Source organism: Ascidia mentula, chromosome 7 (assembly GCF_947561715.1).
Source record: "Ascidia mentula chromosome 7, kaAscMent1.1, whole genome shotgun sequence".
Classification (NCBI taxonomy): Eukaryota; Metazoa; Chordata; class Ascidiacea; order Phlebobranchia; family Ascidiidae; genus Ascidia; species Ascidia mentula.
Window position 1 is genome coordinate 12,062,123 of NC_138572.1, and position 25,558 is coordinate 12,087,680.

General features: G+C 35.7%; 5 protein-coding genes across 8 annotated transcripts; 3 read left to right on the plus strand and 2 right to left on the minus strand.

Moving 5' to 3' along the window:
• Positions 1 to 212: 212 nt before the first annotated feature.
• Positions 213 to 6,001, minus strand: LOC145907950 (membrane progestin receptor gamma-B-like). 4 transcript variants are annotated; one of them, XM_082995086.1, is made up of 8 exons: positions 2,919 to 6,001; positions 2,369 to 2,414; positions 2,138 to 2,277; positions 1,891 to 2,067; positions 1,679 to 1,835; positions 1,327 to 1,472; positions 1,147 to 1,270; positions 213 to 707 (listed from the first exon to the last, which is right to left on the minus strand). In XM_082995086.1, the coding sequence occupies exons 1-8, from the start codon at positions 3,067 to 3,069 to the stop codon at positions 572 to 574; spliced, it is 1,077 nt and encodes a 358-aa protein (XP_082851212.1). In that variant the 5' UTR covers positions 3,070 to 6,001; the 3' UTR covers positions 213 to 571. The 4 variants fall into 4 exon arrangements, with proteins under 4 accessions (XP_082851212.1, XP_082851214.1, XP_082851213.1 ...); XM_082995088.1 differs by having other exon boundaries at positions 2,369 to 3,061; XM_082995087.1 differs by having other exon boundaries at positions 1,154 to 1,270; positions 2,138 to 3,061.
• Positions 6,002 to 6,047: 46 nt separating this feature from the next.
• On the plus strand, positions 6,048 to 7,289 carry LOC145907949 (uncharacterized). Its single transcript, XM_082995083.1, has one exon. It carries the CDS (start codon positions 6,048 to 6,050, stop codon positions 7,182 to 7,184), a length of 1,137 nt encoding a protein of 378 aa, XP_082851209.1. The 3' UTR covers positions 7,185 to 7,289.
• A 5,107-nt stretch (positions 7,290 to 12,396) lies between these two features.
• LOC145909578 (beta-1 adrenergic receptor-like) lies at positions 12,397 to 14,545 on the minus strand. Its single transcript, XM_082996957.1, is given in 5 exon segments — positions 12,397 to 12,488; positions 13,297 to 13,450; positions 13,539 to 13,780; positions 13,914 to 13,972; positions 13,974 to 14,545. Coding segments are annotated over 5 exon segments (1,119 nt in total).
• A 3,420-nt stretch (positions 14,546 to 17,965) lies between these two features.
• Positions 17,966 to 18,891, plus strand: LOC145909255 (small ribosomal subunit protein uS10m-like). Its single transcript, XM_082996597.1, has one exon. It carries the CDS (start codon positions 18,030 to 18,032, stop codon positions 18,759 to 18,761), a length of 732 nt encoding a protein of 243 aa, XP_082852723.1. The 5' UTR covers positions 17,966 to 18,029; the 3' UTR covers positions 18,762 to 18,891.
• Positions 18,892 to 18,895: 4 nt separating this feature from the next.
• Positions 18,896 to 24,992, plus strand: LOC145909254 (ubiquitin carboxyl-terminal hydrolase 5-like). The gene is made up of 20 exons (XM_082996596.1): positions 18,896 to 19,044; positions 19,223 to 19,348; positions 19,453 to 19,516; positions 19,720 to 19,844; positions 19,977 to 20,071; positions 20,371 to 20,606; positions 20,850 to 20,944; positions 21,003 to 21,081; positions 21,503 to 21,620; positions 21,679 to 21,775; positions 21,859 to 21,996; positions 22,187 to 22,357; positions 22,643 to 22,748; positions 22,997 to 23,154; positions 23,216 to 23,324; positions 23,471 to 23,737; positions 24,014 to 24,126; positions 24,260 to 24,413; positions 24,521 to 24,605; positions 24,716 to 24,992. The coding sequence occupies exons 1-20, from the start codon at positions 18,940 to 18,942 to the stop codon at positions 24,807 to 24,809; spliced, it is 2,535 nt and encodes an 844-aa protein (XP_082852722.1). The 5' UTR covers positions 18,896 to 18,939; the 3' UTR covers positions 24,810 to 24,992.
• The last annotated feature ends 566 nt before the right edge of the window (positions 24,993 to 25,558 follow it).

A 25,558-nucleotide genomic window follows, 5' to 3' on the forward strand; every position in this document is an offset into this window, starting at 1 on the left:
TTCGTGAAATCACAGCACTTCCGTATTAAATTCCAATTAATTTTGTTGTGATTGTAATCAACATGTTTCATACCGCACAATGAATGTGAATGTGTAAATTGTAAAGAGCTGAATTTGAGATATTTGTTGGCGAAAAGGAATTAATCTTCTCCAAAGTTTAGACAGTTTTCTTAAATGACTCGGAAAACAGGCGTTTAGTAATTTGTTTTTCACTTGTATTAAGGAATTTGCATCAGGCTCAAAATAAGCACGTTAAAAACTCACAGTAAGTTATATGTAATTAATGTTAACGCGAAGTTAGGTGACATTAATTTGCTCAAATGTAATTTTGCAAAAATGGATACGAAAGCCGTTGGTTTGGTTCATTGTAAGCAATCAACCGTACAATAAAATGGTTAACACAAACATACATAATTGCCCCAAAGAAATAGCTATGTTTACATACAAGGATAGTGAAGAATACCGAATAGAAAACGGATACATTCATCTGCATAAAAGAAAGCATAAAGCAAAACCCTAGATTCATTTAGTGAAGATATTTTCCATTATTATAGGATTATTGATGACATCATCATTCAAAGATAGATTTATAATAATTAACAAGAAGGTTAAAAACAATTACGATAAAATAAGTGATACAAAACATATTGATGGCATTTCCCAACGTGCTTTTCCATGATATATCCAAGTATTTCTCATCAATGACCCTAAATGGGAAATATGCTTTATTCACACATGCATCTGCATCCAAGCTTTTGTGTAGTTACACTTATTAAAAAACGTTTGACAGAAATCTAAGCATTTTTCATTTTTTAAGTACCTTCTACACCAACGTTTTTGTCATCGCGCACCACCAACTGTTTTTTTGTGTTATTGCGTACCACTATGTCTAAAATATAATAATGTAATTATTGCGACAAAAACACGTACAACAAACACCGCAAAACACAATTTAGTGCCAAAACCAGGGGAAGTGAAATACGCGCATATTCAATTGTGCAGAAAAGTCGAGCACGTTAATTACAAAATATTTTGCATATGTTTTTTCACATGTAACTTTATCTCGATCCGAAAGGAGCCTGAGTACAACAGGTTGGGAACCACTACTCTACAGTTATTGAATGGGAAATAATGTTAAATTCTAACCCTTTACTTATTTGCTCCTTGGCCTCTTTTAAAGCGGATTCAAATATGGACAAACCGACGAACATGGCGGCTGCAGTGAACAAGTGGAAGAACTGATGCGAATTCCCAATGAAGTCAAATTTTCCTAAAAGTTTAAACTTTTGTTAAAATCCTTTATTGCAACTGAGGCAAAATATTTACCGGGAAAAAGTCTTTCAGGAAATCTGGTCGCGTAAAAAATGGATCCGATGATGATGAATGAGACGTGTACAAAAAATATGTGGGACGACTCTTTCCCAAATTTCCAACATTTACTCGTTTCATTCTCAACATTAAAATAATAATACCTAAAAAACAGTTTTGCGTAAAAAAAAATATCTATGACGTAAAAGTTATATACATATTTTAAAATTGCCAAGACACTGAACTGCAGCTATGGAAAATAACCAGTACGCCTAAATCTGCTTGAAATTATTGGCCGCTTATGTCCCTCACTGATTGCGGTGATCGTCCGATGTCTACATGGAGTTTTTGTAACCATCGTATTGCTTACCGCAAGAAACATGGGGTGCAGATCATCAACAGACCAATAAAGTAAGCTGCGGATCGAATGGATTTGGAAACTTTCGGGAGATACCCCATGCAAGCGCTTAGTATTTGAATAGTGCAGTAGTACATCGCCACATGGTGGTAATCCTCTCTTGACTGTCCTGTTACGAACTTTCTATTAAAATGTATTCCAATCTAGTAGCATGAATCACGTACCTCCAACCACTCCAAAACAGGTCACAGGACAAACGTAATGTTCAAGAGCGATTTGAAGTGTGAATCCATACATCAAAACTGCACCTAAGTCGGAACTAAAACAACAGCAGAAACATCTTACGGAACATGAGTTAAAAAGATGGGCAATGGAACTTGCGAGCAAAACGAAACAAACACCTGTGAGGTACAACATGTATACTCTGAAAACATTACAAGGTTAGGAAATCAAGTGTTCGAAGTTACTTACCTAACAAATAAACGATAATGGGATAGTTTATTGGCTCCCATGAGTTATTGGAAAAGAAAACACAAGTTTTTTGCAACATCAGTAAAAACGGAATAAAATGGGTCCAAAAGTTGAAAGTCTCGTTTGTCATCTGAAACATGCTAAAAGGCAAAAAATAAACAAAACATTGTTTTTTAGATGACAAAAAGACGAAAATTAAGCAAAGCAATTTACCAATGCAGCAATACTCACGATTGAATGCAGAACAAAGCTGTGCAAGGGGTCGGTCGATATCCACCTTTAATGTAGGGCATTTGTAAAAGCTTTGGAACTTCTGATTTTTTGCACAATTTAAAATCCCCCATCTCTGACAAATTCCCATTAAATTCACTTTAAAAAAACACTGATCACCAGCAATCTGCTCCCAGTAACATAAAGTTTTCTTTAAAGTGCTGCGTAGAGCATTAGCCTGTCTTCATATGGCGCTGACTGCTGTTCATTTATATGCTATCGTCACGGCGCTTCGTTCCAACAACATCCGCTTTGTACATTGTCTCGAGGCAATTATGCCTGGTGCTCTTTCGTAACATAAATAAAACGACGAAAAAAAACGCATACAAAATCCAACATTACATAATTTACAGCAAGAAGCTTCTGTCCAGTGTAATGTCTTGGTCACTGAACGCTTGACATTTATGCCCTGCAGCTAAATGCTGTGTAACGCCAATATTAAGTTGCTGTGTGCCAGTGAATAAAGCGAACTATGAGTTGTTATGTATGTTTACGCTGTCCAAACTCTTACATTGGATGAATAGATCACAGGCTTTCGTGACTTGACTGCCTTGTTGTTTATAGCGGGCGAAGGGTTGTGTTGAGTTTATGTAAAGTAAGCCCATATGTGGATAGAGTTTGGCGTTAACTTTGTCTCCCGGTGTAATTGTATTTTCCTTCATTGAAAATTGTTAAAGACTTTGTTAACATGGCATGTTCTGCCTCATTGACCTCGGGACAAAATCGCTTTAGTAAATAATATGCATAACTTCATATAACTTAACCCTGCATTTGCATTTATTTCCCCAAATAGCTGCAAAATCTTACTAAGCTTTAAATGATACCGAATCATCGCAACAACCACATTTAAATGTAACCAAGTGTTCTAATAAATATCAAAATAACAACAAGTCGACTTTTAAGTTTACACGTGAAATCGATGCATAGAATTCTTAGTTGTTCCTGTTTTCCATATTTACGCACAGAATGCAGACTTGCCTAAAAATTAAAAAAAGTAAGTTTACAGGCTTGGTAGTAGCCAAGCTGGATCAGCCACTTTTTCCCGACAAGTCTGAGCGAGATCTGAAAAATCAAGCTCCCGACCCTGGGCTAACCAGGCCCAACACTCTATCAACTGAGCTACAGGAGCTTAGTGGTTTTACGGGGTATATTGTGGCCAAGGTATACACTGTTGCGCAAGCACACAATTTGCCAGGCAACCTTTACATATACCTCACCGGGAGCTTGATTTTTCAGATCTCGCTCAGAATTGTCGGGAAAAAGTGGCTGATCCAGCTTGGCTGCGATGCCTGGGCAGCAAAACCTGTAAACCTATTGATGTTGATACGATAGCTGTGATTGCTTATAGTAAGGACCTGCGCAGTGGGGCGATCCTGCAAATCACGCCATTGCATGAAACATTACTGAATTGAAAAAGTATTGTTGATATACGAACAATTATTATATCTATTTTTTATAACATCTTGTTTTATTCTTTGGTCTATAAATCACTTTTGTTGTTTTGTACAGGTTATGGCCATAATGGAATTATGTATAATTAAAATCACAAATATAAAAACTTAAATTACTACCGATTCTATACTACTGAGTCATGTTTTATTGCTACAATACGGCTCTCCTGGCAATAATTTTATTATATCAACGTTTCCAGTTACATCCTGGTGAAATGCAGCAGCCTTCATCAGGATGCAACTGAGGGAAACAGTTTTTTTTGTCATTGATCGATAACGCATTAATGCGTTGCAGTGTGGTGGCCGAAACGCTAATATAATAAAATTATTGCCAGAAGAGCGCATGCTTTGTGAAGGCGAGCTCAGTGGTTCCCTGTCGGTGTACTGCGGAATACAATGCGGCCAGAAATTTTCGTCTCGTGTAGAATGGACACAAAACGAGTAATTTGCTTTTTTATGTTTGTTTGTTGTAAGTCCTATCGCAACTATCTGGTAACAAAGTTACCATAACAAAACACTGAAAATTGGCCATAAACTGACAATGAGCCCAGGTACCAGGTTATCCGCTACAGCACGTCACTAGTTTCCTATGATTAATTTCATGCCATTGATGAAAGGAAATTGTTGTCAGAATTTTTTCAAGGGGTAAACCCTATGACCACTGGTTATAAATAACGCTAAGATAGCCGAAAAACTGTTGAAATATTTTTAATAGACATTAATAACTAAGTGCATTTTACATTGATCCCTAACATGATTGATGGTAAAATGGATTGAAAAGACATTCGTCGTGAAATAATCTGTAAATTATTCTACGTTGAAACTGGAACGAAAAGTGGTTGTTTTACCAAAATATGACGTAACGCCAGCAAGTAATAGCAATTGGTAACAAAATGGGAACAAAACTAAAAGGAAATGTGTGGGAGAAAAGCTGAAACTTCCCTAGTAAATATTTATAACAGTAGGAAGGACAATGCGACAACAAGGGTGGAAGCAAAATCATGACAACAACAGCTTTGTTGTTGTTGAAACATGAAAGACAATAGAGGGAGTTTAACTAAATGTTTTTAGGTAGATGAGTGGTTTTATCCACTTAGCTAACTACGGTTGGAAGTTGAGTTAATGGAGAGAAGATTTATCGGGGAAACATGGAGGAAAAAATACGTTTGCAGCAAAGACTAATATTGAAAAGTATAAGAAAAGCAAACATTTTCAAGATTCTGTATAAGTGTGGTTGAAGACTCGCAGAAAAGTTTATTTAAAAAGTCCCAGTAGTCCTTCTACGTTTGCACTAAACGTATCTGTCGTAATATTTTTCCACGTTTTCACTGATATGAAAAAATGATGCATTCGCAAGCAATGTATGTGGATGAATATCATGGCAGGAAATTTCGATAATTCATGCATGCAGTGCAAATTTTCTTAAGATTCCCTGTAGTTGTAAAAACATATCAGTAAAATCGCCCATGTAATTTAAAATAAATAAAAAATAAATAGTGTCTGGACTCCGTAAGAAAGCAAAAAAAAGTAAATACTGAAAACACTACGTTAAGAGAATGTTACAAATTTCAGCATTATTGCAGTGCACGAGTAGAAATTATAATTGTTATTTAGTAGAAATTTTCGAATTCCATGTATATTACAGGACTTTGTATTCTTCTAGAGAAGATAATCCCATGAGCAAGCCGTAACTCGTCATTGCTATTTTAAGTTTGTGGCAAAAATATTTCTCTTCGTCATCCGACCGTCGTCACCCAGCAGTATAACTTGTGGGTAGACAAAAGTTTAATCCATAAACATGTTGTGAGTTAGCGGAGGCGCACGCGTTTCCTATGATTTTAGCAGTAAACAAAGACCAGGTGCTTGAGTCACGAAGTCATCCGTTTTGTTCGGATAAATTTAAAAGTAATGACGGTTTTTTCGATGCAATGGGAATTTATTCTGAAATCAAGTCATTTAAAAATAGTTGGGTTGAAAAAGGTTAAACAAATGAGGACTGATTGGCTTTAAAAGAGCGTTCAATTTTACTAGGTGTTGAATTGACTGTGTCTCTTGCTTTACCTTCTATGGATATCGATTTGCTGTTAACCTGTAACATTGTTACTTAAATAGGTGCAAATACAAAGCTTTTTTGTGTCTAGCATTGTTTAAAAGCTTTTGTAAACTTTGCGAAAACCTTAGGACGTAAAATGTCAACTACATCCGCAAGTGTCAACACAACAAATGCTACAGTGTTGGTTTTTTCCGACCAAAAATGGATTGGAGTTCAAGTCATCACAGCTATTGAATTCGTCTTCAGCGTTTGGATCTTTTTAAGCTTTCTTGCATATGGAATCCAAACAAAAAAATGGAAAACCGAAAGAAGATCAAACCGGGCGGAGAAATGGATTTATTTCTTTGCTATTTTGTCAGGTCTTTTGTTGGTGTTCAGATTAATTGTAGCAGAGGCCACAATTCTAGTTGGATTCAACCTTTCTGACTTAGATTGTGAAATTGCGTGCGATGCAGCAACTGTTTCCTATCTACTTGCTCTCGCACCAGCCTATCTCTGTCTATGGGTTCGGCAAAAGGCACTATATGCCGATCAGAGTATGGCTGATCTAAGATCGCGATTAATCATCGTGTTAAATTGGTTGTGCCTTGTTTTAATTGTTGGAAGCATGTTGGTATCTTGCCCTTTGTTCGTGTACTTCGTGTCTTACAAATCAACTTCCGACGGCTGTCAACGTATCGATGCAACAACCAACACCGTTGCTTCCTTGGCAGTAATCACACTCGCCATTCTACTGGTGATTGGTCAGTTTATGTTGCTTGGTTTGTTAATTTATCCTCTGAGGCAATATGCAAAGAGAAATTATAACATCAATCTCCTGTGTGTCTGTTGCACTTGTCAAAAATTAGAGGATGTCGACAACAACGAAGCAAAAAGGAAGTCCTTCGACCCGTCTGCTACACACAGCAACCCCAGTGATCTGGGGGGTTCCACCACGACCAACCAAACAGGTCAGACCCATCTAACAGTGGGTGATGCTGGAAAACCTGCGAATCACAGAAGCAAAAGTCCGAAAGCTAGAGCGGGCACAAGCCGTCGATTGATGGTCATTATGCAAAGATCTGTGGTATTTGCTGTGATTTGCATTGTAGTTGACATCATGGCCACTGCCATAGAGCCAGCATACACAAGAAGTAACCCTGGCACACCTCATATTATTTCCAATGCAATATTTGATGTAAGTCTTATAGTGCGTGTGATTGCTCTTTTAATGCAATTTGATTGTCGGTATGACATTATGAAATCGTTGTTCGTTTGTTTCAAGAGAAACTGAACCATATTTGTTGAATTTGTTTGTTTTTTCTTTCGGAAGATTGCATAATTTGCCCAGATTGTTGATAAAAACTGTATTTGTGAATAAAGCTTGTCATTAAAATGAGTCACATTTAAAATCTGTCTTAGTCCATATTTACAACCAAAAAGTTTCGTTTATTGGGTAACTTTGTTTTTATTTCTTTCAAGTGAAAAGTGACCTAAGTTCTCATTCACAGCAAGCTTTGGTCAGGAAATGTTTACGTCATGCAGTGTGCGTAATTTGCAACACATGCTTAACCATAACATAAACATATGGTGTTGCTTGCACAGTATGGTAAAGTCGCCGAAGATAAAAATATTGAACGCGTTTTTAAGTATCACGTTTCAAGAATCAGTGAAGTTATTCACTTCCATCCACCTTTTCTTGACACGATTTTCTGGAAATTTTAATCAAATTTGTAACAAAACAGTAGCAGGTTTGCGAAACGGGTCACGCAGGCTATTAATACATATTTCGTTTCATTAAAAATAAATTTCTTAAACTGTACGTAAGTTTGCTGGCTATGTGAACTCGGTCACTTTATGATGCGGTTTAACGTAACGCAATGCATGTTTTCTTCATTTCGTTGCTCATAATTCTAAAATATAATCAACAATTAAACCTTACAATGATGTGCTGCTGACCTTTTGTCCATTGTAGTAAACGTTTGCAAACATAAAGTCTGATAGATTATTGTAAACGGGATTGGATCCAATTGCATTGACTTCATAGTTAGCATTCATGTTTCATAGCATTCATGTTGTTTTAATCACCAGTCGGAAGTTAAACCTGTTTTCTTGGATTGCCTCGCTTAGAAAACCACTGCAGTTCCATGACAAAAAACATGACAACTCCGCAGAACATTATACCAAAAAATACTAAACCGTTCAAAATATCAGATTTCAACAGGGCAGGGCATCAAAAACAAAGACAGCTTTTTATTCATCAAATCATTTGACCAACTTGTTTTTAACATAGGAATTTTTTTGCGACGGGAGAAGTAAAATACGAATTTTATTCCACCCCCTTGCAAACAACCAATTTATGCAAATACTAAATTACTTTAATTTGAGTTCAAATCTTACGTGGAATTAAACTTAGATCACTTCTTCAAGTCTTTGTTTGATCGTTTGTTTTGAATTTGCGCTTAGATCTACATTTTGAATTCAATACAAAAATGTATAGAAATAAATTGAATGTAGGCACTGTGAGTTTACATTGAATGGATTCTAGTTAAGAGTTTAAATGTTGTTTGGAAATAAGTAAAAGGGAATTGGAACAGAAATTGAAAAAAAATACATTTCTCCGTCGCCGCTACTTATTCGAGTAAATTAAAAAAAAATTCGCAAAAAACAATAGCAGGTTTGGTGAAACCGGGACGCAGGTTATTAATACACATTCCGTTCCATTTATAATATGGACCACTTTAAACAGACATATAACGGATCTGTGACGTCGATTTATGATGCAGTTCATCATCACAAGAACCATGACGTCTTTGTTTGTTCATAATTCCAAATACCATCACAAATATATATTAAAAATGTTCAATACAAACAAAACAGCCAATGCAATTTGAGAATTTCATGATACAGACGTTTCAAATGTTGTTTTACAATCATTTTCAGTTTAAAATGCAGGCGAGCCGACAAAATGGTACGGTTCAGTGCCGATAAGTAAAAAAGGGGAAAGGCGCAATTGTTGAGATTGGAAGCCGAACAGCGAGTTGCCTGTGGTAGTGATAAAACAAAGGGTAAAAAACAAATTATATGAACTGTGCGTGATAAAAAAAACATTAAAAATATTATAAGATACATGCATATCCAAAATGCATTATATTTGTGTCTGTTCGAAATAATCACATAAAAACATCTTTTTTGTGTGCTTGCACATAATCATGTTGCTTTTTGTCAAATGACGCAAACTTCAGCCAATCTATGCGGTACTTTTTATTGTACTTTTTATACAACTTTTAATTGCAACTTATCGCATCGTAGTGATGGCCAGTTATATTTTCATTGCGTTGCAATTAATTACAATATGATGAGCTGACAGTTTCTGCATCATACTTCAAGTCTAAATAAAAACTAAATATATATCTAATGGCTTTGTATTATTGCAATGGCATCGCATCTAGTTGCTTTGACCAACTGTAAGCCGCAATAATCATACGTATTTACTGATGAATGAAAAAATACCTTGGGTGAATGTATCTTTACCAGGTACTTATGAAATCAAACCGTCCGTATTTCTAACACTTGGGAAAAATTGTTGTCTGCAATCTTTTACATCGCCCCAGAAAAAAGGGCGCAAGATTTCTCAGAAATAAAAGCAATGTAAATTGACATGATTGAAATGCCACAAACGTCAGTACGGGTTGGAAACAACTGAAAACGGTTACCAAGCCATACGTCATTTGATAAACGTGTTTTTGAGAAAGGATATGGATGTATTCGGTATTTTCTATGAGACGAGTATTGTCCACTCACTAAACTACCATGGTATGTATTCAAAGTTTCCAACCGTTAGCGAAATTTCCCAGTTTAGACGTCGAAAACCCCGACGGCTTTATGATCGAGTGCGCTTTCAAAACTAAAATGTGCGTGGTCGTTATTTTTAGGAGAAACCCTATTTTGAATAAAGAGTAAATAATAAAGATATTTTTGAAGTCTATTAATGTTTGGCTTCTACTTCGTTTTTATCACTAAATATATTTTGTTTCTTATAATTTGCAATAATACCCGAACTTCACCACAAATAATTTTTAAAATGTTGGTTTGATGTCATTTAACTTTGCTTCCGTTTGTTTAAATAACAAGGTTCAACTCAGTTTTGAGTAAATGGGCATGTCAATGCTTGGTTAACTCATTTGATTAAACCGTGGTTAACTCAAAGTTCTGCAGGATAGTAGGCTTAGTTAGATCATGGGTGAGTCACAGGTTACTCTTAGTCTGTTTGCGATTTGCAGCATAGGTTTCTATAAACAGCGCAAGAGCAAAGTTTCCCAGCTTAGATATCGATTACCCAGACACCCTGATCGAAAGCGCTTCTATAACTGAAACGCACGTGGTCGTTATTTTTGGCTACGTTATACCAAGAAGTGATGTCAACATGAAGATGTCATTACTCTTTTAAAAGTCCTAAACCTATAGGAAACTGCCAGTTTAAGTTAGCCAGATCGCCAATAAGAAAGCCGTGAGTGTTGTTCTGAAATCAGATTAAGATCTGATTAAACTAGATTAAAGTTTGATGATGCTTTTCAAATATTTTTGTGTTCTTAAATATTGTTTTTGTCACTGCATTTTCGCAAAATCCTCAGCAAAAACATTTTTTTAGACGTTTGTTCGAAATGATCTTGTTTTATTTATGATGCAAATTGTAACAAGAATTTTTTTACAGTTTTACTACGAGTCCTTACAAATATGAGTAATATAACTACAAACAGTAACTTTGTTAACTTTGTCACTGCTCAAGTATTCGTCGCTCTGTTTTTGTTAACGAGCGCGTGGATCACATTATCGCTTGCTGTCTACGGATGGAGAAACAAAAAATGGCGAAGGCAGGGTCATCGGAAAATGCACGAGCAATTTATTTTTCTTAGCGCCCTTCTTTCACCTTTGCTGGCATTTTTCAGATTTATAACTTCAGAAATTGTGATTATGACAGGATTGGATGTTAACGCTCATCATGCATGTGAAACGGCTGTGGATATTTCTATTGTGGCTTATATTGTTGCACTAATACCTGCATATATTTGTGTGTGGATACGTCAGAATGCATTGTACTCTGACCAAAGTCTAAGTAAATTAAAAACCAAATTTATACTGGTTTTAAACTGGTTGTGTCTCGGTCTTATCATCGGATGCCTTTTCGTTGCAGTTATTTTATTCGTGTTGCCTAAACTTTACATGGCGTCACAAAATGGATGTGTTTTGGTTCCAGTTGAAAACCCATCGCCTGATATATCCCTGGTAGTTTTGGTTTTCCTTCTTATCATTGGACAATGTCTCCTGTTGGCACTTTTGATCCACCCATTACGTCACTATGCTAAAACACACTACAACGTTTCTCTGTGTTGTTTTCACAAACACGGCAAGTCGTCAGTCAGTGGTGACGCGAGTGAGACAACAACACAAAAAGAAGACAACCAACTAACTTGCAAAACCACACTCAATGAAATGACTTCAGAACAAACACCAGAGACTTCAGGTCAACCAAATGCTTCACAATCTCAAAGCAGAGAAATCAAAACTCGAGCAGCAAGATCCAGTCGCTCTTCAACTGGTCAACGCATTTTGCGTACAATGTATCGTGCTTTAGGATGTGCATTTACCTGTATTGTGGCGGATTTATGTGCTTTGGCAATAGCTGGATTTATACTACCTAACACAACACCCAAGATTATCACTAATGCTGTATATGATGTAGCTCTCGTGATTCGAATCATTGCTGTTATTCTCCAGTTTGATTCAAGAAAAAAACTCGTTACAGCTCTTTGTACAAAGTGATATGAGTCAATTTATTTATATAAGTAATTAAAGGTAAATGGTACACGTTTTGTGAATATACTTGTAAATAAAATATAAAATGTGAAAATATTGTGTTGCACGAAAATCAATACCACATGGATTTAAAGAAAGATTAGAAAACGATGAACTTAATGAACGTAAACGTACTATTTTCATAAGACAGAGATTTAAAAATAGGCCATCGCACTCAACTACCCTTTCCGCGTAATGTCTAATTTAACTAACAAGAGCAGACAAAACTATTAGTCAGTCACCGACAACACGACAGTGATATAAATAATTCATCGCAAAACACGTTTTATAAATTTAGACCGTTTACTTGTGAAAATACATGTGTGCATCTTTATTGCGAAATGATGGTTTGATGTATTGATTACCTAAGTATGAATAATATAGAGTTGTCCAAACATAATCATGATATGAGTACAGCAAATATGAAAGTGAATAATATCAAACTGACAGAGAAGAACGTCAGAAATTTGACAGCAGGAATCAGCCTTTGCAAGTCGGTGACCGACGGATCTGTCTTTGCAAATTAATAATTAGATGCCAATAGGCGAAATTGATATTTCTCTGATAAAGATCTTATTCTGGCGCTGATCCTCTTTTACTCCCTTTGTAGAACATTCGCATCAGCATTGTTTGTTACAAATAGTTGAAATTTAAATAGTGTTTCTTGTTTCATCTTGTTTTGTATTTAAGTTATAATCACGTCTTGAAAACGACAAAGATCTTCTACTTGTGATGCGATAACCTGCAAGTAACGAATATGCTTTAATACACAATTGTCTCCTAATGGCTCTAGAATGGGTCGATATGATTTTCTGTTTTTGGTGAACAATTCGTCATGCATTTTAACACGCATGCAACAGGAAGCCGGGGTCTTTTGACCCACGACGATATTTGCTCATCAAAGAAACCACAATCTGTAAAGAGATTCACGGACGTACTGTACGACGACAATTATCACTTACAATAATGAAGCGCCACTTGTGCTAATGCTGCACTTGCAACACGGTGGATATTCTTAGGGGATCATTAGGGTTATAAGAGTTTTTCTAATCCATCTATGATGCGTCATTAGTCATGCTTTAAACACGTCTTCCGGGTATTATACGTATTTAGACGTCACTTATACGCGTCGCGGAAATACTCCCTCGCTTACGAAAAAAGGTCACCGAGGCCATTAATACATCAGGTTGCAAATTCGGTAGCAGAAGTCATTATTTTTGCTGTCCATACACAACATAACTAACCCTAAATTTGTCAATTTTGGGAGCAAAATATGTAAGCCTAGTTGTAAAAGGCCAAAATTTGTCGTGATATTTGTGCGTAATACTTGACAAAAGTGGATAACATGCAATATAAACGCGTTTACGATTTGGTATACGCGACAAATTGTGTAAGACAGCCTATGAAACGTGTATGTTTGTGATTCTTTCCCACAAAAGGTATTATCGCATCTAACCAAACACTAGATATGTTCAGCAGCTTACAATCAAACAGTCCTGTTTGTCCCATGTTTGTGGAAGAACGAACGTTTTGTGTCCTGCTGTGTTTACCTTTTCTGCAAAGTTGGAGAGTGATCAGTTTCTTGAAAGCTCGGCGGAATTGGGAGTTGTGGCAGTAAACAAGCGGGTTGAAAAAGCTGTTGGCGTAACCAACCCAATTCGCTGCGGTAAATATAATTCCACCAACACATCTATTGCAAAACACCTGAGCAATAATCATTGCAATAATTGAATGTTTGTGGTGCCAATATGTTGAAAATTTGAAATTGAATGTAAGAATCTAGCAAACTTACGTCCAGCACGTTGATAATGAAGAATGGAAGCCAACAGCAAACAAACGTCCCCATTATAATTTTTGCCATAAATAAAGTTCTTTCATTTTTGCGTTCCATCAATGCATTAATAGTGTCACGAATCGAATGTCGACGTAAACTATTGCTACTTCTTGTAGAACTTCGTCGAATTCTTGTTGTGCTGCTGTTGCGTCGCAGTTGTTTGTGGATTGTTCTTCGCCGTTTGTCAATTTTATTAGCAACTGCATTGTTTTGAAACAATATTCAGTTATTTTGCGGCGGTTACTTGTTCATTATTGAACTAATTAAGACATTACCATTCACAAAAACATCAAAACAAAAGAAAATATTAAATAACTTGTGGACTTGACTCACCTTTCCAAACGATATAATATGATATTGCCATAATTGATAGTGGGATGTAGAACGAAACACACGATAACATATGTTGGGTTGGTCAAGAACTCACAACATTTCGGGTCGTCATAACATTCTGTGTCTTCTTGCAAATCGGATTTCCACCATCCGAGTTGGACCGGAACAAAAGCTATGATGAAGGAAACTGTCCACACGCAACCAATTAATAATTTCGCACGATTGCGAGTCACCAATTTAGCATATTTGAAAGGTACCAACACTGCTACAAGTCGATCCACAGCGATAAGACAGAGGGTGCCAATACTTGCAGTGACACTAAGGACGTCAATGGATATCCAAATTTCACACATTGACTTTCCAAGCAGCCACGAGCCATTGATGATGTAATGCAACCCTAATGGCATCACAAAGATTCCCATAGTGAGGTCGGCGACTGCAAGACTTGCTATCAATGTGTTGGGAACAGTTCGTAGTGATCGAAAAACTGTGACAGAAAGCAAAACGAGGATGTTTCCAACGACGGTTACTCCAATGAGAAGAATGATCAAAAATGAAACTAAACTAGTCGATGAAGTTGACAGCTCGTGATACCCACTTGCGTTTTGAACATTAATACTTTGATTTAACATTATATTACGTACTTTCACCTTTTAACAAACATAGAATTTTAGAAACTTTTCATATACTCTTCCACATTGTGCGTCACATTAGCAATTCAATGGCGAATTGAAAAACACAAGGTCAAAGAAATGATTGCAATGCATGGCACAGTAAGTTGCTACCCCGGCAATCATACATTGCAAAATCAGACTTATTTAAATGCATGACCATTAAGCACTAATATTAATCGCAAATTTGGCCCATAGTATAGTTTTGATGTTTTTTTGTGCGGTTACTGCATTTTATAAGCAAAAGGTGCCCAAGTTTTAAAGACCACCAGAATATAAATTCCAAACATAATTCATAATCATATAATTCTTGCAAATAGTATTGTTTTGCTAGCGGATTCCATTCTACAAGATTGATGCCTAACAGACAACAGTTTTAAAGCAACAGTGTTGTTTGCACTATCGACAATTTAAAGATGAAAATTCGTAGCTTAGCAATGAAAGTAAGTACCTTGGATCGTACAATATATTCCTACTGTGGTATTTAATGCCGTTTTTGTGCATTCTCACTAAACTAAAAAACTGGACGCGCAACAAATCGTTCTTCCAAACCAGCAGATGCACAACGATGCTTCTAATCAAATATACTGCAACGTAATTGCAGGTCTTGACTTTAAACCTGTCTAGGTTTGCAAACCATGCTTAATTGCTACCTGCAGTTTGTTGGCACTTCCTTCCTGGCTATGCAACAACGTTTTTCCCCGAACTCCTGATTGTCCACCGAGCAAAATAAACAGAGAGTTGCACTTCTTCCTTTACCATTAGTCGGTTGTCATATGACGGTATTGTTACGAAATTACTCACATTCGTAAAGTGGTTTTACATAAGTTGGCATTTGCAATATTTAGTGGTCTTTAATTCTTATATTCTGGGTATTTAAGACAATTTTGTAATTTTGCGAATGGCGTTTCACATATGGCAAAGGTAATATAGCTATGTTTGTCAAGATCTACAATGTGTGATTACATACAGGCTAAAACTCTTACACAACGATTTGATGATAATTGTAATGTGATTGTTGAACTAACAAGTTGTCTTGGTCCGATTCAAACAGTGGTTCCAGACCTTTTTGTAGTCACGGACCAAATATGAAATTATCAAGCCACAGATCCCTGATACATTAATTTACCTGGCGTACGTTCTGTCATGAAGTTATAAATGTGGTCAAATAAAATATATATGTGGCAACAAACAGGAAAGCTTAGATAACAAACCTGAAAGTGATTGAAATACTTTTCATTCGCGGATCACTAAATCCATCACTAATCTTGGTGGTCCGCGAACCCCTGTTTGGGAACTGATTATGTTTCATGACTTTCGTGTTTAAAAAATTCGGAAGTACTTTAAAGATCAAAATTAACCAGTTGACGCCTTCATGATCAAGTCCGCTTTCGAAACTGAAACGTGCGTGGTTGCTATTTTTAAGTGATGAAGGAATACACGACTATGGAAGTGATGCATTCTTCCTTTTAATGTAACAAACCGATTGGCTGTCGGTTTAAGTTACCAAGAAGCAAGCAGTGAATGTTTTTCAAAAATAAGTATAATTTATTTAGATTACTATGCTGGTTTGATAATGTTCTGCTAATTTTTGTTTTCTAACAGTTTTTGTTTTGTGCTTTGATGACATTTAAGTTTAATTTTGAATTTTATAGCTTAACTATAGTTATATTGCATAATATTTTGATAATAAGATGCACATTGTAACAAAAACTTTTTTTAGTGTTTCTCCTGATCATTATAGATATGAGCAACATAACTATGAACAGCAGTGTAGAAACTACTAGTTCGAGAAACTTGGCTAACTTTGTCACTGCCCAGGTTTTGGTCGCACTTTTGTTGTTAACGAGCGCATGGCTCACATTATCCCTAGCTGTCTACGGATGGAGAAACAAAAAATGGCGAAGGCAGGGTCATCGGAAAATGCACGAGCAATTTATTTTTCTTAGCGCCCTTCTTTCACCTTTGCTGGCATTTTTCAGATTTATAACTTCAGAAATGGTGATTGTGATAGGATTGAATGTTAACGCTCATTATGCATGTGAAACTGTTATGGATGTTTCTACTGTGGCTTATATTGTTGCACTGATACCTGCATATATTTGTGTGTGGATACGTCAGAATGCATTGTGACCAAAGTCTGAGTGAACTAAAAACCAAATGTGTTGTGGTCTTAAACTGGTTCTGCAATTGTCTTATCATTGGTTGCCTTTTCGTTGCTTGTATTTTGTATGTGAAACCAAACCACTACATGGCGTCCCAAAACGGTTGTGTTTTGGTTCCAGTTGAAAACCCATCGCCTGATATATTCTTTTTAGTTTTACTTTTTCTTCTTGTTGTTGGTCAATGTCTCCTGTTGGCACTTTTGATTCACCCATTACGTCACTATGCGAAACACACACTACAACGTTTCCCTGTGTTGTTTTCACCAACACGACAAGTCGTCAGTCAGTGGTGATGCAAGTGAGACAACAACACAAAAAGAAGACAACCAACTAACTTGCAGAACCACACTCAATGAAATGACTTCAGATCAGAGACCAGAGATATCAGGTCAACAAAATACGTCACAATTCCAAAGCAGAGAAATCAAAACTCGAGCAGTAAGATCCAGTCGCTCTTCAACTGGTCAACGCATTTTGCGTACAATGTATCGTGCTTTAGGATGTGCATTTACTTGTATTGTGGCGGATTTATTTACTTTGTTTATGACAGGTTTCATGCTACCCAGCAGCGCACCGAAGATAATTACTAATACTGTATATGATGTAGCTCTAATCGTTCGAATCATTGCTGTTATTCTCCAGTTTGATGCAAGAAAAAAACTCGTTACAGCTCTTTGTACAAAGTAAACATTTGTCGCTTTATGTATAAGTAAATACGTAAATGGCATACTTCTTGTGAATATACATGTGAATAAAATAAGAACTGTCACGATATATTTTTTTGCACGAAAGTCAACACAAAATGGATGTAAAAAAATAAAAACTTAATTAAACATATAAATGTACTCTTTTGGGGAGACAGAATGTTTAATTTGAATTACAAGCACAGGCAAAAATAAACAAATCACCCCAATCATGACAGTCATATGATTATTTTATCGCAAATTTTTACACCTTTTGACTTTTTACATCTCATACTGCGCATCCACTTCATTTTTGTGGTTCAACCACAACACACCTTTAATTGATGCATTTCAGCCGAAAAATGCAGCTTGGCTCCAAAATACTTGGCTTACTAATATCTTTAGTAGTCAACGTTAATTTGACGTATAGAAATGGAAATTAAATAATAATATTCTTGAAATATTACATAAATAAGAGAACAATCCTTTGTTTAGTCATGCATGTCATCAAAACTTATCATGCGTAAATTTTGGACAGTAGGTCTTCGAAGTTAAATTTCTGCATGTTTTAGAAACTTGTTTGACGATAATTTCGAAATGAGCACTGTCTTTCCTTTCAACAAAGCCTTAAATTTTGGAATTATCGCAAAGGGTGTGTGGAGGAGACCTTTAACACACGTGTTTTCGCTACGTCCCACGTTGTTACCACAACCAAAAATAGTGCCGACACATTCCTTTCAAACTCGGACAATTCACACGTCGTATGCGCAGCTGTCACAAACAAGCGAATGCGGAGGATTGGTGGAGAGTGTAGATGTGGATGAAAAGTTGTACAAAGGAATAGACATCTTCGTAAAAGGACATGAAGCGCCTGTGTTGGATAGTTACATAGAATTCTGTTCTTCTGCTGCAAAACACCTTGACATTACAGTACATAGAGTTCTGGCTCCAAAGTTTATTGTTGACCGTTTAACTTTACTCAAATCCAAACACATTTTCAAAAAGCACCGTGTGCAGTATGAAATACGAACCCACAAAAAAGTTTTACAACTAAAGCGACTGACTGGTTCTACAGCTGATGTGTATTTGGAATATATACAGAGGAACTTGCCGGCAGGTGTAGCGATGCACGTCCGCAAGTGGGAACTGGAACGGATTCCGCAGCACATACAAGATGAAATGAAAAAGAATTTGGAGAACTTAACAACAGAAGATTGGAAACGAGAATCTGAGTTAATGAGGAAAATAGATGTTGATCAATCTTTAACAGAAACAAGTTATGAAGAATATCAAACTGTTGAAAGATATTTGGTTGGAACTACTTCATAAACATATCAATTTGTTTAGCTGTTACTATCAGTTTGCTTTATTTGTACTATTTGGAACTCTCTGTGTTGCAATTATATGTGGTTAAAACATGGTTGCTATTAAGTTTCATTTCACAATTTACATTTTATAGTTGAAATTGTAACAGTTGAAAGGTGATCAGGTAGTTGTAGGATAAGATATGTCTGTTAGTGAGTTACTACTGCCTTGTATACCATATGTACGAATACCAACAAGTGGAGATTATATTCACAAAGATGAATGCTGCCTGTCTTTTGAAACTCCAGTGAGTATTTAATTGCTTTTACTTTTTTCCTTATTTCATAATCTGTAGTACAAAATAGTTTATCTGGCTTTTGACATATCAAAGGTTGCTGACCACTGGTACAGTTCAATTAACATATCACAAACACACATAAAAAATATATATATCTTGTGTTGTGGGATTTCTCTTATTTTAACAGGAATCAGAGGATGGTTTGTATATTTGCCTGAACAGCTTTTTGGGCTTCAGCAAGAAGTATGTGGAAATGTATCACATGGTGACCAACCACAAGCTGTTTCTACACTTGAAAAAAATTAGAAAGACGGTATGAGTACATTTAAAAAACTTGTTTTAATTGGAAGTGGGAAAATCAAAAAAATATTTTATGCTAAGGAATGTGCAAAATCAGATATTTTTTTATTGTTGCAGAATACTTCCCCAATAAATCCTGAAGAAGCACCAATAGAGAAAAAGCCAAAACGTCTTGCAATTGGTTTGTAATATATTATGTATATATATATATATATATATATATATGATTGATAAGACAGATATCACATGTTTTTAATGTGGTTTATGTAAAAATCAAAAACATTCAGACTAAATAAACATTTGAATAATAACAACAATAATATACTTTCTTTCATAATATTGCAGCATATTTATAAAAAGGTGTATTTTTTGTGTTGTCTCCAGGCATTGAAGGTGGGTTTGATCCAGATAAAGATGGTAAAGTTGAATATGACCAAGTTGAAACCCTGATGGTCATGCCTGGCTTTCATGAAATTAGTTTGGAAAATGTAGAAGATATTCACTCCCTAGTAGGTTGAAAACATGTTCACTTTACCAACATTTTTTTTATTGTTAGTAGGCTACACATCTAATGGTTGTATGTTATTTAAAGTTTTTTATTCCAAAAAAATAAATTTATGCTGTAATATTTATTTTTGTAGATTCTCACCAGTGTGAGTGGAGTGCTTTCAGCAACTTCTGCCTCAAATAAAGAAGAAATTATGGCTTGGGATGGCGAGGCAAGACCTGTTACCAAGTAAGATGTGGTATGATTTTAATGACTAATTTTAAAACTAACTTTTTTGTGCATGGTGTGTATACAGCTGGTTAATAGCAAAGTCCAAACCATATTGTTGAAAGCACTGTAATTTTTTCCAATAATTCTGTCCCATTGTTAATTTAATGAAATGCATTTGAAAGATGTTTGGTATTTTCAAACCTTACACTTTCCACATTTGACAAATAATAAAATACCCTGCACCAAAGGAGGTTGAACTTGTGACTTTGAATGATTAAAAAACGTGTTATGAATGATTTTGTTGTATTGCATTACAGGCATGGCGCTTCATTGGAACAGCTGAAAAATGGTGTTAAAGTGCCACCTAGTGGATGGAAGTGCTGCAAGTGTGACCTCACAAACAATTTGTGGATGAATTTGTCAGATGGTTCTATATTATGTGGGAGACGATACTTTGATGGAACTGGTGGAAATAATCACGCAATTGATCATTTCAAGGAAACAAATTATCCACTTGCTGTGAAACTGGGAACAATAACACCTAGTGGAGCAGGTTGCGTGTTTTTACTTTTCAACAAAAAAAGCAACAAAACCAACACTACAAATCTGTTTTAAACAAATGATTTATAATGGGATGTGCAATGTGTGCCAATTGACTAAGAAGATATTGTGATTAAAAGTGGAACTATTATTTAGATTGTGTAAGCTGCAGACAGATGGCCACTGTTTTTCGACCTGTGTCTGCAGCTTACACAATTCATATTATTGGCTCCACTTTGCTAATCATATTACTTAGATGTTCACTCGTATGATGAAGACACAATGGTTGAAGATCCATATTTGGCAAAACATCTTGCTCATTTTGGAATCAACATGATGAATATGGAAAAGGTGTAAAAATGTGATTTTTAATATTTGATGAATTTTTTCTACAGTGTTATTTTGACAGACCGACCAAACTATGACAGAAATGGAAATTGAGTTGAACCAGAAAGTTGGAAGTGAATGGGATTTGATACAAGAAGCAGGTTACAAGAATTTGTCTCTACATAATATGTCACATGCTGTTCTCCCAAACCACTTACTCTACATATCCCTCATGGGAATCGGTATTATCAGCAATAACTCTCGAATTAAATCTGATGGATCTGATTAAAGTGAGCTATAAACAGGGTTGCCATGGGTTAGGACCAAAAAATAAACCATCTGCTTTTTGATGCCATGGTTAGATTTATCTCAAAAACTTCACTAAATTTGGGAGAATATTTTGTGATTTAGATATAGTTGAACTGAAAAAAAAATCACAGTATCAAATTTACTTAGAAATATGCACATTTCAATTTATTAAGACATAGTTAGCAAAAATAAGCACCTCAGAAATAAGCATGGTAACCATAGCTATAAAAATACAGCAGGCTAAGGTTGACAAGTTTCATATTTCATATACAGGAGAAAACCTGAAGGAGTTGCACGGGGCAGGATTGACCGGAATAATGAATATGGGGAATACTTGCTACCTCAACTCCACAATACAAGTTCTTCTGAGTATTCCCGAGTTTCAGTCAATGTAATCAATTTGTGTTTTTTTATTTGAGTTGTTTAAAAGTTTTTTTTTAACTTTGCAGGTATGCCAACCCAGAAAAATGCCTTGATTTGTTCAAAAGGAAGTTGTCAGCATTAAATCCAAATGGTGATTTGGAAAGAATTCAAGATCAGGCGCAAGTAAATAAAAAACAAGAATGTTAAACCTTGACCAATAAAGAAACAATTCCTGCGAACATTGTTTACTAAACGCTGTATTTCAGGCTGCTGCAGAAATACAGAGGAGAGTTGAAAATATGACGACAGATTTTTTGTTTCAAATGTGTAAACTTGCACTTGCTTTAAACACTGGTGATGTGACAGATGATGAAGCAAAGGACAAAGAAAATGTTTTTGATAAGGTTTGTTTTACTTTTTTGATTTGTTTTTGTTTTGAAAAGGTTTGTTATAATATTTCTATACATGCTTGAGTCAGCTGGAAGCCATGTAACAAGTTTTAAAAAGAATTTAGTAACAAGCTGCAAAATTTAGTTTTCATTGACTTTTAGGGATTGGTGTTTCTTGTATTGTTTTAAGTATAACATTGTTTAGGCACCGATGCCACGGTCATTGAAAAGAATAATTGGAAAAGGTCACCCAGAATTTTCCACAAACAAACAACAAGATGCTCATGAGTTTTTGCTGCACATTCTCTCTGTGATGGAAAGGAGTGAGCACAAGAATGGTGGAGGTTCACCACCTGGTGATGCTTTTAAATTCATGGTACGAAAATTTTAAGCATTTTTACTTGCCATCTTTGACATCACCAACAACTTCATGCAGCCTCCAGTAGTAATAACACACAAACTACCCTTACATTATCAAAGAAATGTTATAATTACACCCTTGGTTGTGCTCAATGAGCCTCAACTTACCACGTAGAAACAGGACTTGCCACCCTGGTAAAGACTACCAATAAAACAACTATTTCAAATTGCTCACTTTTTTTTGGTGCGTTAAGAACTTTGACTATTCTAAACATGAAATATTTATAAAACAACTTTTAAGGTTGAGGAAAGAATTAAGTGTGAACAAAGCAAACAAGTCAGATATTCAAAACGTCCTGATTATATTTTCTCATTGCCCATACCATACGAAATGGCAACAAATAAAGGTGATTTATTCCATAATATATCTCATATTATTGTAACTTTATGTATGTAGTGGAGTCTACTCTTTGATAAGCTCAATATTTTTTTTCTGTAGCTATGTCTAATTATGTTAAATTTGATCACAAACTGCATGGAAATTCCACAGGCTAAAATAAGCTGGCTATCTTATTCGAGGCGAATCAGTTACGAAGTTAAATTCTATTTCTGTTTTTTAAACAGTTTTTAACAATATCTTTTTTTCATTAAATAGACGATCTTAAGGCTTATGAGGAAAGAAAGGAAAAGAATAAAGCAGACGTTCATTTTGAAATTGGAGAAATTGTGCGAGCTAAAATCCCATTTAAAGCATGTTTGGATCAGTTTCTGCAAGATGAATTTGTCAATGACTTTTGGAGTTCTGCTCTTAAAGTAAGGTTTAACACTTTTCTGACAAAATGTAACAAAACATTAACTTTTGTTAAAAAATCAGGAAAAAGCGATTGCAACAAAACGGACAAGATTTTTAAGTTTTTCTGATTATCTCGTCATCCAGTTGAGAAAATTTACTGTCGGGGATGACTGGATTCCAAAAAAATTAGGTGTGTTACATCTTTTTAAAGAGAAACTTTTCATTGTGTTTCTGAAAAAAATGTTGATGCCAGAATGCTAGCGCGGTAATTTGTTTTGCATAATCATGCTATCCCGTATGTGCTTCAAGAAACACCTATTCTCATTTTTTCACCAGATGTGAGCATTGATATGCCGGACACTCTGGACCTCAACCAATATCGAGGTACAGGATTGCAACCTAACGAGGTACAACTTCCAGATATCGATCCTCCGTCACAACTAAATAATCCTCCTCAACAAATTGAAGTAGATGAGGAAGCTGTTATTGCAATAAGCCAGATGGGATTTCCTTTATCAAGATGTAGAGATGCCATCATAGCAACTGGGAACACTGGAGTCGAGCCTGCTGTTATGTGGCTGATGGAGAATAATACTGTGGCAGGTGCATAGTGAATTGAAGAACAAAAAATGTTGCCTATTGCTTATGGCAGTGCTACAAATACCGTGGTAATGTATCGGTACCCAATTTTCTTTCTGTGTGACAAGATTTTATATTCTTGTTATCGAGGTTCAATATTTGCCAAATTACTTCAAGAGTTCAATTGTGCCAAAAAGGTTGAAGAGCACTAATTTAAATGCTAGTGTTTTTTTGTAAAAATAATAGGAATAAAATTTTACTCATTATGTATTTGTTTTTGCAAGATTATGTACATTTTAGATGCTGTAACTGAGGTTGCAACACCTGAACCCAGTCCTCCAGATGAAAGTGTTGCCATGATTGTTGGCATGGGTTTTACTAGGGAGCAAGCGGTCAAAGCACTTCGTGCAACTGTGAGTTTATTTTCAGTAATATATTCACCAAGCTATGTGTTGGTATTTCTTACAACATATTTTCTCCTTTTTGTTTTGTTTTACTGTTTTGATTTTCTTGGTTTAGCTTTTTTAATTGAAAGTGTTTTCACAGAACAACAATTTAGAGAGAGCAGCTGATTGGATATTCAGTCATATGGATGAGATGGATACGCAGGTTCCTGTTAGTGAAAGCAATGTGACGGCAAGTGCTGGTGAAGGTGATAGTCAACCGAATGCAACTTGCCGGGTAAAGGATGGAAATGGAAGTGAGTGATCTTAAAATATATAGAAATGGTTGATATTTTTGACCTTGAAGTTGACTTTGGTATTTCAGAATATATTTTTTGGTTTTTAACTGCAAAAATTTGTGTAGAATACGAGTTGTTTGCTTTCATCAGTCACATGGGAACTTCAACTATGAGCGGACATTATGTTTGTCACATTAAAAAAGATGGAAGGTTTGAATATTTTTATATTGTTGTAGTGTAAACTATTACTTTAATAACGTTTATAACATTTTTATTATTTCTTTTTGGTCAATCGAGATACGATTCATATCTGTTTTCAGATGGGTGATTTTTAACGATGAAAAAGTAGCAGAATCAAAACACCCACCTATTAACCTTGGATATATTTACTTTTATAAGAGATGTGATTCCTGAGAGTTCAACTGTGTTTCAGCATGAGTTTAGTCAACATGTCTGGTTTATTCAATTTAAAGATACAAATATTTTGTGCAACAAAAATCCAACAAACAAAAATTTTTTCTGCTGCTTTACTTGCTTCGTTATATCCGTCGATGCTTTCGTTTTTGGGCCGAATAAAAGAATAAAATGCGTTGCAGTTTCAGGGCTACAAAGATGGAATTTCATTTTTTGCTCACTTGTATTTGTGAAAGAATGTCCTCTCCTTAATAATAATTAAAATATGATACTACAGGCCGCATCTCTGTATTTCTATGGAAAAGACTTTCTTGGTTGGGGAATGCCCTTTTCGAACTCCTGCGTAACAGAGTAAAATTATGTGTAACAATGCAATGGGTCGTGCATGGGCGCCAGTGTTTTGGTTGAATGAGCGCAGATGAACAGGCTGTTGACAGGGCGATTTTCAGCGTGTTTGGGGCAGTTTTACTATGGTTTTCAGGGTTATTAGTCAGGAAGTAAATTGGTAGAGGGTGCTGTTGAACATGTAGCTGAAAAACTACCCAAATATTGAGGTAGATTTTGTGGAAAAATGAATCACAGAAAGTATGGTCAATTTGTGATTTTCTGTTAGTGCCGACCCTTGACTAGGAATTCTGACCAAATTTATAATCGAGATAATTACTTTAACTGCTCCCCCGGGGGCATTTTGACCCTCTGTTGGCCATTATTTTGGCCAAAAAAGCAGAAAAAAGTGTAGGTTTGTTTTG